The sequence below is a fragment of the Balaenoptera acutorostrata genome, chromosome 9, assembly GCF_949987535.1.
Source record: "Balaenoptera acutorostrata chromosome 9, mBalAcu1.1, whole genome shotgun sequence".
Classification (NCBI taxonomy): Eukaryota; Metazoa; Chordata; class Mammalia; order Artiodactyla; family Balaenopteridae; genus Balaenoptera; species Balaenoptera acutorostrata.
This window is the reverse complement of record NC_080072.1, coordinates 12052803-12069378: the sequence shown is the minus strand read 5'-3', so window position 1 is coordinate 12069378 and position 16576 is coordinate 12052803. Positions and strand designations below refer to the sequence as shown.

At 40.3% G+C, this 16576-nt stretch overlaps 1 protein-coding gene and 1 non-coding gene across 2 annotated transcripts; one reads left to right on the top strand and one right to left on the bottom strand.

The window, feature by feature from the left end:
• Positions 1 to 5712: 5712 nt before the first annotated feature.
• On the bottom strand, positions 5713 to 15379 carry LOC103006664 (olfactory receptor 1444). The gene is given in 4 exon segments (XM_057552498.1): positions 5713 to 6543; positions 6546 to 6689; positions 8737 to 8821; positions 15165 to 15379. Coding segments are annotated over 4 exon segments (1275 nt in total).
• Positions 10544 to 10616, top strand: TRNAK-UUU (transfer RNA lysine (anticodon UUU)). Its single transcript has one exon. It is a non-coding gene; the product is annotated as a tRNA-Lys (tRNA).
• Positions 15380 to 16576: the final 1197 nt, after the last annotated feature.

Genomic DNA, 16576 nt, shown 5'->3' with positions numbered 1-16576 from the left:
GATCTCCCTGTGCTATGTGGCTGCTTCCCACTAGCTATCTATTTTATGTTTGGTAGTGTATATATGTCCATGCCACTCTCTCACTTTGTCCCAGCTTACCCTTCCCCCTCCCCGTGTCCTGAAGTCCATTCTCTAGTAGGTCTGCATCTTTATTCCCATCCTGCCCCTCGGTTCTTCATAACCTTTTTTTTTTTTTTAGATTCCGTATAGTCAGAAAGAGAAAAACAAATACCATAGCATTTTATGTGTATCTCTTGTAGTTGTTTATAATTTTCCACATAGAATTAAAGTTACTTATATGTAGATATTGTCCTCACTTTAGTTTATACTATAAACTGCTTGAATATAGGAGCTCTGTTTGATATATCTTTTTTAACATTTCTACTGTGAAATATATCTTATACAGAAAAGTACATTACAGAAATGTACATAAACGCTTTGATTTTAGGAGCTATGTTTGACTTACCTTTTTTAACATTTTTACTGCGAGACAGGCATGTATATTTTTAAGTGCATAAAACATCTAGTTTTAGTTTAATAATAGCAAACTCCAATATATCCACCACCCAAGTCAAGAATAGAGCAGCAGCTCTGTACATCCACTCCCATACATTTGTATCTGTTTGTGGTTTGCTTTCTTTTTACACAAAATAGAAAAATGGCTGAAAGATTTGAAAAAAAAAGAAACACGTGTGTTTAGTTTCATCAGTAATCAAGGAAATGCAAATTAAGACGACAATAAGAAAACACTGACCTCTCTCCAAATTGGCATAATTTAAAACCCCAGTTATACCACGTGTTGGCAGTGGGAATTCACACACTGTTGATGGGAGTATAAATTGGCACAATCACTTTGGAAAATAGCACATTTTATTTAGTAAAGTTGAAACTGTATATAGCCTATGATTCAGCAATTACACTTTAAAATAGAAACACTCTAGAGAACTGAAGGCATATGTGCACTGACATACATGACAAAAATGTTCACATCAGCCTTGTTCATCTTTACCCCAAACCAGAGATAAACCAAATTAACATGAACAATAGACTGGATAATTAAATTTTGTATTTTTCTATTGGGTTGTCTGACTTTTTCTCACTGATTTGTAGAAAGTTTAAAACAAAAACATTTTATACAAACACACGCACACTAACTTTTTGCTGATTAAATACACTACAGTAATCTTATCCATCCCCGCCCCCCTCAACTAACACACACACATACCTTGCCTGTGAAATAATCACAGACCAACCACTGAGAAATCCCATGCTATGAACAGGAGGTAGGACTCCAGGGCTTGGATCTGCATAGCTGAGTGGTGGTATCCTACAGAAGTCTCTCTGTAAAAGCATGATTTCTCTGTGGGGACACAGTTGTTCCCATAAGCCCAGGCTCTTCATCCAGTTTGATGGGAAGGAGTCTTAATTGACTAGAAGTAATGGACTGAGGAGTTGGTGATTTACCTACTTCTAATCTGAATAGTTTATTTTCTTACAAGTTCCTGCCAACAGAAGATCCTGCCATATGCAATCCCATCTCCACACCTGAGTTCAGATGGGTCCCTATAGGTCAGGAACTCCCTCATTCAGCTCTGCTTATAATAGAATTCCCAGCAGCAATAATGTCCTTAGAACAAGGGTGGCAATTTTTAAAACGCTTTCCTGCCCATTATCTCATTTGACCCTCATAACACCCTTGAGGAAGGCATGGCTGGTGCTTTTATCTCCACTTTGATGAGGAGGAAATTGGCTCAAAGCTAAGTGGCTTATGCCAATCTCAGAACCAGTAAGTGGTAGAGTTTTGACTTGAATCCAAGTCTCCTGTCTTGGAATTCTGGACTCTCTGTATCATCTCTTCAGATTCTGGCTCAAGTTCCACCTCCTCCAGGGAGCTTTTTCCACCCACAGGATTCTTTCTCACCTCTGAAGAGTTCTAAATATTATTTTCTATGCTACTCACTTGACAATAACCACAAATGCCTTGAGTGGTCATCTATCTTGAAGTATGTGCCTTGTTCCACTGCACTATTTGCAAGCTTCTCCTGAAACAGGAACAATGTAGTCTATTACTGGTTCCTTCACAGACCTCACACCAAGCCTTTCCTGCAGCTTGTGCCCAGTAAGTATTGGCTGGGGCTTGGCTATCCCCGTGGGATGCAGCATTCAAAGAGCCAATTCCAACTATCAAGACTGATATGCCCTGATCGATGCATATTTCATAGAATATAGGAAAAATTCCTGCCAACAAAGTTGTTGAACACTGAGTCATGAATCTCAAAGTGCATTACATCGGTCACCATATATGCAGGAGGATTTGCTTTGTTGAAGTAGGAATTATATCTTATATTCTTAAATGTGTTTGTATTCTCCAGCATGCCTTTCCACACAGCAGGGACATATCATGAAAGACTGTCTTTAAATGATTTATACATCAAATAAGTCGTCTATTAAAATTTACTGAAATACAAGGCTACTTTTTTTTCTCAGAGAATTGGGCAGGAAACTAAGACTTATGTTCAAATCTGGGCTCCTCTTGTTAATGCTAGGCAAATAAGCTTTGAAAAGAGTTGATGTCTTCAACTGCAAAACTGAAGCACAAAAATCTGTCTCCTAGTGAACAAATGAAAAGTAAAAATGTCTTTTGCTACATCAAGAACTTTATAGAAAGTAAAGGATGAATAAAAGTCAAGGAAGATTTGGTTCTTGGGAGGTTAAGCAAGTTAAACTGTGGGAATCAGGGATTTCAATTGTAAAATGAGAGAACTGGTATAGATTATTTTTAAAGACTCTTTCGTGGCTAAAGAGTCTATGACTCTGTAATGTTAGCTTCAATCGTCCAGGACTCTTAATATTTTAATTTTTCTTTCCATACACATAAAAGCTAAACAAATTATCTCATGCACAAAGGGAGACTCCTATTTAAAATAATTCAATCATGAATCCTTTTTCAAAAGGATAATCTACCCTGATGTAAATAATTGTCCTTATATATGTGTTTTCACATTCTGTTTTTGGACATTTCAGAAAGGAAGTCTTCCTGTGCCTTTACTGTGCTAACTTGAGCTTCAGGTCTTACTCACAGTGTCTTTCCTTCATGAGGACATTCATGCAGGGAGACAGTGGGTGTTGTTAAAAACCAAATGAGCATTTTGTCTCCATTTGAGAGATTTCCCTTGTGGACATGAAAAGTTCCCCATGGTAATTTGTATTCTGTAAATTGATGTCTTACTGGCAACAAGACATCCCCTTCTGAGTAGCTTATGTAAATGAATACTCACATGATGTCAGATTGAAATGTGTCTGCTGTAGGACTGGGAGGTTGGAGGACAGGAAATTAAACAACGAATGGACCTAAAGGCTTGGACGTGGATGGGGTGGACAGAGTGGGGGAGCTCAGGAGCCAAAAGTGGGAAGTACAAGAACAGATAAGTGAGAGCTATTGCAGGACTCTCAGCTGTATAAAACACACATGCATTATGACGGGCATGTTTGCATACTTTATTTCATGGTGTCTTCACAGTTTATCCTGTATGTTGGGTTCAAAGAGATCAAATGACTTTTTCAAGGTCACACAACTGAAAAGAAGGGTAAGAATCTTCATCCAGCTCTTGATACTAGAACTAGGACCTTCATACTCATTTGCAGTCAACTGTAGTGCTAGTTTGAGATGACTTCAATAGAAAACGTAATATGTAGTCATTAGGCCTTTAACTCTTAGAAGATCCACACACTTTTCTGCCTAAACTGGGATATAGAGGCAGAAAGAAACATGCCCAGAAACACACCTTACTAGGTACTGTAACAGCTTTAATATAAAAACTATAGACTTTAATTTTTCATAGGGATCTAACTGCTTAGTGGTGAGGGAAGTTCTTGCTTGGGCTGAAGATGGAAAGAGGTTGAGGAAAAAAAGGAAGAAAAAGAGGAAGAGGAGAAGGGAAAAGAGGAGCAGGAAGAAGAGGAAAAGAAGTGAATGATATCTATCAAGTAGGAAAAGAAGCTGAGCTCTGAGCGGAACACACTCAATGCTCGGATAGATGCTTCCCAGACTCATCTCCAAATCTGGGTACCTTGAGCTCTGTAACTTCTATAAGTCACTGAGAAGGACTCCTTGGTGAAGTGGATCCTGGCCATTCAAGGTTGTTCTTCTGTGTGTTACTGGAAAATCCTCACTGCTAAGGCAGGGAGGTGGGAGGATGGATGAGGCAAGTCTAGGTTGTCAAGGCCTTGGATCCAGAAGAAGCTCCCAATCCCTTTAGGTGATGGTGACCATGTGCTTGAGAAAGTTTTTCCTACAGATCAGCCTAATGTCCCTCTTTGCTTCCCTCTCCACAAGACCCATGATCAACCCTCTTCAGACCAAGGCTGCCCTGTGCATAATGGAGTTTGAGCATCTCGAAACTAATATGACCTTCTAAGCTCCCTGATTTAGCCCACCAAGATTTCTGGTTTTCACATTTAAGATAAAAAAAAAAAATTTTTTTTTTGAGATCTTGAAATCATGAAATATGTGGCAGCTTAGACTAATCGTAGCTATAAACATCAAGCAGTTGATATGTGAGAAGTGAAATTAATCACCGCTCCCTTCCCACCCACACACATCCGCTCACACCATTTAGCTCATGAAACAAGACCTGAAGGTACACTTGTGCTGTGCATCATCAGGCCATTCCCATCTTAAGAAGTACATTAACACAGGCTTTTTAATTTTTGCTGCATCTAATTACAGAACATCTGAATAGAACAGGGATCCAGAGGTGAACTGAATTATTGAAAAAACAGAAGCAATGAGGGCACAAAAATCTATTGTGTGAATTCATAATAGATTCACCAAACTTAAGGATGCCGAGAAATGCAAGCATTTAATTCAGAAGCCAAATATGCCTTCTCAAGGCCCTTGGAAAAAAATGTTTTTTCTTTAAACCTTCTGTAAGTTTTGGTTATTATGTTAGACCAAGGCCAAAAGCATAGAACAGAGTGCAGGAACTCTAAAAAGAGATATACTTATTCAGGTTAAAGTTTAAACAATTTATCTACTGAAACATACATACACAAGGTGGCTTATTGTTTTCTACCAAAGTTGTCCTAACACTTTAACAGAAGGAGATGGAGAATACAAAAGTACACAGCCTATGAGTGAGGATGGGAATAAGAGTGGGCGCAGAAGCATCGGGGTTAGAAGGATCTCATACTGGGTCACCTGACTCTTGGTCCAGTGCTTTGTCCTTTCAATTATAACCTTCTCTGAGACATTATTAAAAATATTGAAACATCCTTTGTCAGCATTAGACACTTTAACTTTCAAACTCACAGATCAAAGAAACGAAAAGCATAAGGCTGTGCCTTCCAGTTGACAACTATTATTCAATGAAGATGTAGTCCTTACACCACACTTTAATAACAAATGGAAAATTTCTTCCAATTAAAATAGGGAGAGGGAAAGTCAATGCATTCAGTTTATGCTTTGATCTTCGGCTTTACACCGTGTCAGTAAACTAATGCAGGAAGGACTTTAAACATCCCAGGGTGTTGTTCACTAAATATAAGGTTATTTTTCTGAGTGAGACATTTCAGAGGGCTGCTTTTTTACCACTTTTCCTAACAGCAGAAGTAACCACTGTTCTTGGAGAAGAAAGAACTGAAATCTGCCAAACCTCAAAAGTTGAGGTGGCATCTAGGTCTGGGGGGAAGGTTTATCCCTTAGTTACCTGCCTACTTCCTACTCACACTTAAAGACTGGGAATTAAGTTTGTTGAGTATTTTCCAGAGAGCATGTTTCACTTCTTTGTTCCTAAGACTGTCAATCAAGGGGTTCAGCATGGGAATCACCACCGCGTAAAACACAGATGCTATTTTGTCCATGTCCACGGAGTGGGTGGAGCTGGGCTGTAAGTACAGGAAGATGATTGTTCCATAGAAAATGGAGATGGCCGTGAGATGGGACGCACAGGTGGAGAAGGCTTTCCTCCTTCTTTCCGCAGAATGCCTCCGTCAAACGGCAACGTATATGAAGAAGTAAGAGATGAGGATGACCAGGAGGGTGACAAAGACATTGAAGCCCATGACAAAGAAGACCACCAGCTTGCTCATGCATGTGTTGGAGCACGAGAGAGCCAGGAGTGGAGGGACTTCGCAGAAAAAGTGATTCATCTCATTTGAACCACAGAAGGAGAGTCTGAAGGTGTCTGCTGTGTGGATGCAGGCATTGAGGAAGCCACAGACATAGGAGCCCATTGTCAGGAGGGCACACACACCTGCTGTCATGGTGGTGCTGTAATGAAGGGGCCTACACAGCATTGCATGGCGGTCACAGGCCATGGAGGCCAGGAGGTAGCACTCGACGGTGGCAAAACCCACAAAGAAGAAGGACTGAGCAGCACATCCATTGTGGGAGATGAGTTTGTTTCCTGAGTGCAGTGCAGCCACTGTCTTGGGAGCTACGGCTGATGAGTAACCCGGATCGACAAAGGAGAGGTCGCTGAGGAAGAAGTACATTGGAGTGTGGAGGTGGGAGTCTGAGTAGATGACCAGCATCACCCCCACCCCCCATTCCCAACCAAAGTGATGAGGTAGATGAACAAAAATACCAGGAGGAGGGGAACCTGGAGGTTGGGGTCATCTGTTAATCCCAAGAGGATGAACTCTGTTGCTTCTGTGCTATTCTCCACTGAGGTTAACTTCAATTTAGCCTGGCAATTAAAGAAGAGGAGCCAGTGAAACAGATGAAAGTATAGAGGGATGATGTAAAAATAGAAAACTAATATATATTGAAGTACTCTGTGTAAGGCACCTGCTAGATCCTTCTATTACATTACAGCATTTAATCCTGTGAGATAAGTACTATTATGCCTACTTTCTTGGGAGCTTAATATTGACGAGAATAACCTAATAAGTAGGGGTCAGAGTTTAATTCACATCTTTATACTTCTGAACCCAATGTCCATACACTCAGAGCTTGAATTATTCTACCTGTTTACATCATATGAAACAAAATATGATATGTCTGGTAGCCTAGCTTTTAAGATTTTGTTTATTCAGTTTTTAAAAAATCAAAAAGAGAATAGTATGAAGTAAAAAGTATAAATCCCTCATTCCTTGTTTTTTTATTCCACTCCTAAGAGTACAGCCTCTACAGAGATTTCCTGATATTTTGTATGCCAATAGAATTATATGGTATTAAGTACAATAAGAGCTTACTGTATGCCAGGCACTGCTCCAAGAGCTTTACTTGAAGTTAACTTATTTAATCCTCAAACCAACTCTTTGGGGTTGATCATATTATTTTCCTCATTGTACACAAGGAGAAACTGTATAAATGTGTAAACTGTGCAAAATATACCCAAGGAGTATATATGATAATACTCTTATTTCAAAATGTTCACCTTTTTCAACAATGCTCCATGATATAAAATATGCAAATAGAGCATTTTGCTTTTTACTTAGATTATTTCCAGTTGTCAGTATATTTTATACTTGGTCTCTTTTTTCTGGCTACTATCTGCTCCTAAAATCTAGCAGCTTTTAGATGAAGACTGGAAAGCTATTATTATGAAATAATAGTAATAATAATAAGATGAAGAAGAAGGAGGGAGTGTAGGAGGAGGGAGGGGGGAGGAGGAAGAAGAGGAAGAAGGAGAAGAAGAGGAGAAGAAGAGAAGAAGAGGAAAATATCGCCCAAAGTCACATAACTGGTAAGTCTTGAAAGTGGAATTAAAACCTTGGTCTCTCTGATATCAAATCCAAAGCTCTTAACTACAATTTTAATGTCTTTATAAGTTTATCCCTCAACAGTAATTCAATTGTATTTTATATTTATATATTTAAATTGAGATTATACCTCTCCACTTCCTATCAGAAGTCTTTGTTATTGATCCTGATTACAATTAAGTTCTCCCTCCTCTGCTCTCCCAAAGCACTTGAGATTTGAGTGATTCACACAATTAGTTGAGCAACCACGCAGCCTACCATGACCCCTTGATCACATACCTAAATATTTGGTGAATTAATTAGAACATCAATAGCAAAGTGTTTAAACATTTTTCATGCTAACTAACCCCACAACAAACAGCTTCTTGTTCTCTTGTCTAGCTGGGTCCACCTTTTCTGCCAACATATTAGCTAAGATTCGTAGTGTAAAAAATATTCAGAATTAACAGTGAGACTGGGGATGGGCAGGCCTGGTGAAAGACTTGTGTCCTAATTCTAGTGATCTGTCTCTCTCTCCTATTGTTTTCCCTCAGTCTGATGTACTTATAGGTTTGTCCTGTCCCTGGTGGCAGAATGGGTGGCAACAGGCTCAGACAGAGGAAGAGAGAAAAGATGTGAAGGAAGGAGAGAAAGGGAAAAAGAAGGGATTTAAGGGAGAAAAGGCTTCAGCTCTGCTTGGCCTTGGTTAATCTGCAACTGCAGTGATTAGATTGGGTAAGGAGCCTTTTTTATACCACAAAAGGAGGCAGCCCAGCCTGTCACGTTCGGATGATGATTACATACACGAGTGTCGCAGCTGGTATCATAAGACTGGCTCAGCCAGTTTGGAAATGCTATTGGTCAGGAACCATGATAAAACTCCAGTCCTGGTTTCCGTTTTCCACCTTTATAAACAGTGCTCCAGGGAATACCCTTGTAGATGTCCTCTCATGCCCCTTTCTTTTTCCTTAAGATAAATTCCTAGGATTTTACATTTTTATCCTTCTTTTGCTTATTGACAGATTTCCATTCAGTAATGTGTCCACTAACTTTCCAACTAGCAGCACTTTCATTACATTTAGCCAGTCCTTCATTTTTCTTTTTTTCCTTTCGACTTTTGTCATGTGTGCGTACTCTGTAATTTAGCAGACACAATATCCTATCATCTATGACAGGCAGTTTCCTGATATTACATATTAGGAACCTGGGGCCTCTTAACTGCAATATCTGTACAAAGTCCCAGAGCAGGATCTATCAACCTCATCACTATTAACATTATGCGCTGGATTAAAAACAGAATGAAATAATGCCATTTGCAGCAACACAGATGGACCTAGAGCTTGTCATACTGAGTGAAGAAAGTCAGACAGAAAAAGACAAATATCATATGGTATCGCTTCTACGTGGAATCTTTAAAAATGGTACAAATGAACTTCTTTACAAAACAGAATTAGAGTCACAAATGTAGAAAGCAAACTTACAGTTACCAAGGGGGAAACAGGGAGGGGGAGGGATAAATTGGGAGATTGGCATTGACATATACATGCTACTATGTATAAAATAGATAACTAAATAAGGACCAACTGTATAACAGGGAACTCTATTCAATACTCTGTAATGACCTATATGAGAAAAGAACCTAAAAAAGAGTGGATATATGTATATGTATAACTGATTCACTTTGCTGTACAGCAGAAACTAACACAACATTGTAAAGCAACTATACTCCAATAAAAACTAATTTAAAAAAAACATTATGGGCTGGACAGTTCTTTGGTTGCAGGCGGGGGTGAGGCAGGGCAAAGGCTGCCCAGTGCATTGCAGGAGCTTTAGCAGTATCCCTGGCCTCTATCCACTAGATGCCAGGAACATAGTCCCTTCCCGAGCTGTGACAAACAACAATGTCTCCAGATACTGCCAAATGTCCCAAACGTCCACAGGGTCATCCCTGGTGGAGAACCACTGTTCTAGAGATTATAAAACTCTATCTGTGTTCACAGTTTATTAAATCACAATTCCATGAGTTATGTATATTATATATTTTACAGCATACATATATATTACAGACCCATATTCATGTATAGATGTATATATATGAAGAAACTGAGACTTGGTGAGATAAAGCAGTTAGTTCAAGATCTAGCGCTCCAGCCAAATATTGCTGCTCATTGGTGGGGTAGTCTAGGAAGAGAGAACTGCTTGCCAAGTACTGTGGTCCTTCAACTAAAGAGATACTCACCTTCCTGTTTCATAAACCAACCTCTTCCCCAACACGAGGTAGGGTAAGCGACGCAGAAAAACTCCAAAAATGAAAGGCAGCTGACTTAGTGTGGATTCTGAATTCTATTCCAAAACACCTTCTCAAATGTTTATTTAATCAATTTTCTTGGTTAATACTGACCACCCAATTATATGTACCTAAGCTGTAGGTCTGATTTCTAACAGTTATCACGCACTCCCTATATTGAATTGCCCCAGACTGCCATCTTCATATATTATCAATTAACATTCAAAGTATTTCTATGTTCTCTTGATGGACAACCCTTTCTATCACGCATTGTGTCACTATTAATAAATGTGTCTGGATCCAGAGCAGCAAAGAGAATTTGGAGTCAGGGCAGAGAGAGGAAAGCCTTGCTTTGCCCAGCACCATCCCTGAAGGCCTGAATCTAAATCCCATTGCTGCCACTGCTGCTGTGTTCCCTTCCACCAAAGTCCTACAAAGGCCAAGCTTTTCTGCATAGGCCTAAAATAAATATCAGAAGGAGCCTTGAAAAAGTAAAGACATTAAAAAAAAATATTTAAAGATAGCCTGTGATCAACTGCTTTATTTAATAAATAACAAATATGAGGGAATTCCCTGGCGGTCCAGTGGTTAAGACTCTGCACTTTTACTGCCGAGGGCCCAGGTTCGATCCCTGGTCAGGGAATTAAGATCCCACAAGCCGTGTGGCCTGGCTAAATAAATAAATAACAAATAAGAAAGGGTGTTGAAAACTGAAGACCATTAAAACTTCAAGGATTAAAGGATTATAAAAGTAGAAACCACCAAGACAGATAATCTGAAAATAAAAGTATTATCAAAATTGTTTCTAAAGGTGTTTGAAGAATCACCCTCAGCCATCACATCCCGCTGGGGGATTTCCAAAAGAAGATTCTCAACAGAAAACCATAAGACTAAATTCCACGAAAAAAGAGACAGTAAAGGATTAAGGAAGATAAAATATGAGAAAATCTAGCCACTGTGTGGTCTATGGTGGGTGCTCAATACAAACTAATTCATCTTTTCATTAAACTATCCGTCAATCAATAGAAAACAAACTTACGGTTACCAAAGGGGAAAGGAGGTGGGGGAGGGATAAATTAGGAGTTTGGGATTAACAGATACAAAATATAAAATATTTTATCTATATATAAAATAGATAAATGACAAGGTCATATATATTTATATATTATATATACATATATTATGTATATATTATATATAATATACGTATATATAACTGAGTCACTTTGCTGTATACCAGAAACTAGCACAACATTGTAACTCAACTATACTTCAACAAAAAAATATTTTAAAAAACCATTGGTCAATCATATGAACTTGAGTCCCAGATTTTATTAACACCAGCTGGCAGCAGCATTCTACCTAGACATGACTATGTCAGTTTCTGTTTAAGAAAAGATGACCCAAAAATTACCTAGGAGAGGTTCATTGTCTCAGTTTTTCATGTGGCAGAGGAAAGTGGGGAAAATGGAATTGAGTCCTTTTTTTATACCTACTTCTGAGCCCCTTTCTCCTAAAAAACCCATTATTGTTACCCACAGTACGAAGAATGTTGAAAAAAAAAAAAGTCAGGGAAAACATACCTAGTTCCTTGGGAATTCTGAGACCTTAATTCAGAACTGCCTTCAACTACGGGGGTTTTGGAAGCCTGCAAAAGAAAAGAAAAGCTGTTCAGTCTCAGAAGACCTCAGATTTCAAAGCGTAAAAGATTTCCTGCGGTTACGAAGTAAGTGTAAAAGCAGTTCAGCTGTGTTTGCTGCTTGTTTCAGAGCGTGAGTGGTACCAAACTGTATGAGAGGCCTGGGATCGGCCAGAAGCTGGCATCTATGTAGATGTGGGAGCCTCTGGAGGGACTCAACCCCAATCCAGAGCTCAGTAACGTGCAAACGAGTAACCAAAACACCACTTTCCTGAGGCAATGAAACATTATCGTGATGTGGAAAGGCTTAAAGGCCCAGGGGGAGCTCCAGGCCTTCAAGCAAGGGCTAAAATGATTGGTGATCAAGTTCCATCAAAAATGCCTTCAGGGGCTTCCCTGGTGGCGCAGTGGTTGAGAATCTGCCTGCTAATGCAGGGCACACGGGTTCGAGCCCTGGTCTGGGAAGGTTCCCACATGCCGCGGAGCAACTGGGCCCGTGAGCCACAATTACTGAGCCTGCGCGTCTGGAGCCTGTGCTCTGCAACGAGAGGCCGCAACAGTGAGAGGCCCGCGCACCGCGATGAAGAGTGGCCCCCGCTCGCCGCAACTGGAGAAAGCCCTCGCACAGAAACGAAGACCCAACACAGCCAAAAATAAATAAATAAATAAATTAAAAAAAAAAAAAAAAGCCTTCAGGGGCTTCCCTGGTGGCGCAGTGGTTGAGAATCTGCCTGCCAATGCAGAGAACACGGGTTCGAGCCCTGGTCTGGGAGGATCCCACATGCCGCGGAGCGACTGGGCCCGTGAGCCACAACTACTGAGCCTGCGCGTCTGGAGCCTGTGCTCCGCAACAAGAGAGGCCGCGATAGTGAGAGGCCCGCGCACCGCGATTTAGAGTGGCCCCCATTTGCCACAACTAGAGAAAGCCCTCACACAGAGGCGAAGACCCAACACAGCCAAAAATAAATAAATTAATTAATTTAAAAAAAAAAATGCCTTCAAAGGAGCTGCAGGGTCCAACCATCCCCACTCAGCCTATAGAAGACGTCCTGTGAGAATTTGGAATTTGGCATTTTCTCTAAGACTAAACGGGGAGAAATTTTCATTTTAATTTCATCTTTATTTAAAATTAGAATTAAAATTTCTAATTTTAAATATAGATGATAGACTTCATCAAAATTTCCATTTGCCTAAATCCAGCTCTAAGGAACCTCAAATTACAAGGACTTTTATGGATCAAAACAGTTTCATGAAATTTTTTTCCAATCAACTTGATTTTAGATGAGCTTTAGCATGGAGCTTACAGGAAGCAGTCTTCTATACCAGCCCCTACTGAATGATCACATATTGGATGCTTCCTATGTTTCAGGCCCTTGCTAAGTACTATATGAGTGTGTTTTTTCACTTACTGTTCACCCAACTCTATGAGAAATGTATTGATATTATCTTTCCAGTTTTACAGTTGTGAAAACTTCAGTATATACCTAACACCCTAATCTTGGTTTCTAATAATAATCTCCAATAAAAGGAACCAGCACTCCTTGGAGAACTGACTAATTCCAAGACTAGAGCAAGGGATACAACACACGAACTTGGAGCAGCTTGTCACTCCAGGAAGTAAGGAGATGCTCAAGTCTCTCTGACTTGAAGTCTACATAGTTTTACACTGTGCTCTACTGCTCCTTTTGGAAATCAGTGTAGAAGAACAGGGCTGCTCTCAGAATCCAGAAAAGGGTCCTGCTTCCCACAGGACTCACAAATGCATGTTCCAATAGAGTCAGCTACAAAAGTGAAGCTTATTTACATTTTTTTCTTTTCCTTTTATAAAAAAATTTCTGTTAGAATAAATTTAAATTTTTTTGATAAAATAAGAAGTGGCCAAGTAAGTGGCAAGCTAGGTATTAAGAGGCCAAGGATGTGTTTGCACCACTCTTCAAATTTTGTAGGATCTAATCTTCTGACCCACACATCCAACCTGAAGACTAGACTTTCCTCATTGTTATTTTATTTGATCACTACAACAACCAAAGGGAGGATGGAGAGAGAAAGAGGGAGAGAAAAAGGGAGAGAGATTAAAAAGAGAGAGAAGAAGAAGAAGACGAAGATGAAGAAGAAGAAGAAGGGCTTCCCTGGTGGCGCAGTGGTTGAGAATCTGCCTGCTGATGCAGGGAACACGGGTTCGAGCCCTGGTCTGGGAAGATCCCACATGCCGCAGAGCGACTGGACCTGTGAGCCACGGCTACTGAGCCTGCGCGTCTGGAGCCTGTGCTCCGCAACGAAAGGCCACGATAGTGAGGCCCGCGCACCGCAATGAAGAGTGGCCCCCACTTGCCGCAGCCAGAGGAAGCCCTCGCGCACAGAAACGAAGACCCAACACAGCCAAAAATAAATAAATAAATAAATAATAATTTAAAAAAAAGAAAAAGAAAAAAACTTTTAAAAAAAAAAAGAAGAAGAAGAAGAAGAAGGAGAAGGAGAAGAAGAAGGGGAAGGGGAAGAAGAATAGCAAGAAGAAGGAGGAGGAGAAGGGGGAGGAAGGAAGGGGATGAGGAAGAAGAACAAGAAGGAAAAGAAAGAAAAGGGAGGAGAAGAGGGAAGGGGAAGGGGCAGAAAGGAAAGAGAAAACTTCACCTTGTAGGTCCAACATCTAACAACTGAGACAATCTAGCCAAAACATCTGACTCTATAAAATAATTTAGTATTCTCCTTTATCTGCGTTTAATATTCTAAAAAAATTAAACTGCTTAAAATGAAGACTATTAACATGGTAAAATGGAATAGTACTGGCTCTTGGCGAGTGAGAGACCTAGAATCCCCTGCTTCCTAAACGGATAACTCATCACTTCCTTGTGCTCCTGAACTTCTCTTCTTCCTCTTCCCTCCCAAAGGCTCTTAATTCCTATGGGGATACTTCTGCTTTGACTTCTGTGGCTCCTTCACCGTTGGGCTCCTCACAAGATCAAGCTGTGACTTCACCTTCAAATAAGTATACTTTGGGGTTTTAGAAAAATAAAGGGGAAGAAAGGGGTCAATTCTGACTTCGGGGTTAGTTCAAGGCCAGGTATCTCTGAGTTAATGCTGCCACCTTGCGGCCATTGCAAGCCTTTCCTGCGAGGATTACAAGAAGAGTGAAGAAGCTACCAGTCTATCTAAAAAAGTTAGTTTTATGGACACATGGGATGTCAGCACCTTTTAAGACTTAAGAGATCACTAAGTGTTAAGGTACCCAAGACACCATGGCTCAGAGGTGATAAGTACAGTCCCTAGAGCTAGATGCACGGGTTCAAACCCCAGCTCTCCCCCCAGTGCCTGGATGGCTCGGACAAGTCACTTAGCCTCTCTATTCCTCTCTTTCTCATTATGGGATTGTTGTGAGAATTAAGTGAACGGATGTAAAGTACTTAGAATACTGAACACTGTATAACTATGTGTTATCTTGTAAATATCTAATTTTATCGAGGAATAAACAGGTTCATAGAGATGAAGTAATCAGCCTAAAGCCACTCCACTGATTAACAGCATGATTGAAACCCGTGCTCTAAGACTCCTGACTCATTTCCATCCATCAATTTCCCCAGAATTTCCCGAGCTTCTCTTGAGTCCTCAGCCCCACTGAGGTATCTGCACTCTCCGCGGATGACATCATCTTCTTTACTAAGATTGGGGCCACCTGATGTTAATGTCACCTCAGCCACTCCATCTAAATTCATGCTGCCTTCTGCCTTCCTAGCTCGGACCTTGCCCTCTTCTTTTCCCACCCCCTCCATCTATACCGTTGAATCAATCTCTACTTACTCTTGTGAGATCTTTACTGTAGCAATTAGTCCCATCCTTCATACCTTCTCTTACTTGCTCTTACCCCATGTGTCCACAAGCATGCTTAATTTACCCATCCTTTCCCCAAAACTCTCAAAAGGCTTTCTCCCACCCTAATAGACCCTTATGCTCTACGAGTATCCCTCCTTCTACCCTTACAGTTGTCATCTACATCATCTCCCATCCTATCATCAGTCTACTGCACCATAGCCTCAACTATTTCCACCTCCATTCTATTGAAACAGTATTCTTACAGGCCACTCCAGAACCTGCTTCACAGACATGCTCAGAAGGGCCCCATCCTTGGTGTTTAATGCTCTGCAGTTGTCATCTTCAAATTATTAATAATTTTATCTTCAAATATGTATTTTGTAGATAGTATCTGATGGGACAATGGAGCGTGCGTGAGAAGCTTGGAACCTCACCTCATGCGTGGTCACACCTCCCTCTGCGTTGCATTCTCCCTTCAATTCACCATGTTCAAAACTTCGATGACTTGCCTGTTGCCTACAGATGAATGTGCAGCCTCTCCAGCCTGACATTCAAAGCAAACTAGCCCCAACCAACCTTTGCAGTTTTATTCCTCTTCCTTTTTTTAGTTTAATTTTTATTTTATATTGGAGTAGAGCTGATTTACAATATTGTGTTAGTTTCCAGTGTACAGCAAAGTGATTCAGTTATACATATACATATATTCATTCTTTTTCAGGTTCTTCTCCCATATAGGTTATTACAGAATATTGAGGAGAGTTCCCTGTGCTCTACAGTAGGTCCTTGCTGATTATCTATTTTATATAGAGTAGTGTGATTATGTTCATTCTCTTTATTACTACCAAGTATCCTACTTTATCCACGCACACCTGGAAAAGCACACCTTAGATCCTCAATAAAGGAGTTCCTTTCTCCACCTACCATATCAGGCACATTTTCCCCTTTGCCTTACTTCATGCTTCTCCGCCCTGCCTCACACCCCTGCCCCAGGTTGGAATGCCCCAGTTTTCTTTTCCTGCTTCCACGTGAAGATTCAAATGAAAGCCATCTCTACCATGAAATTTTTCTCTGAGGTTCTAAGAAACATGTGTGCCTCCTTCTATTTATATCACTTTCCCAAATTGCCTCCTTTTGTCTCCTTTCCCAGAACCGAATAC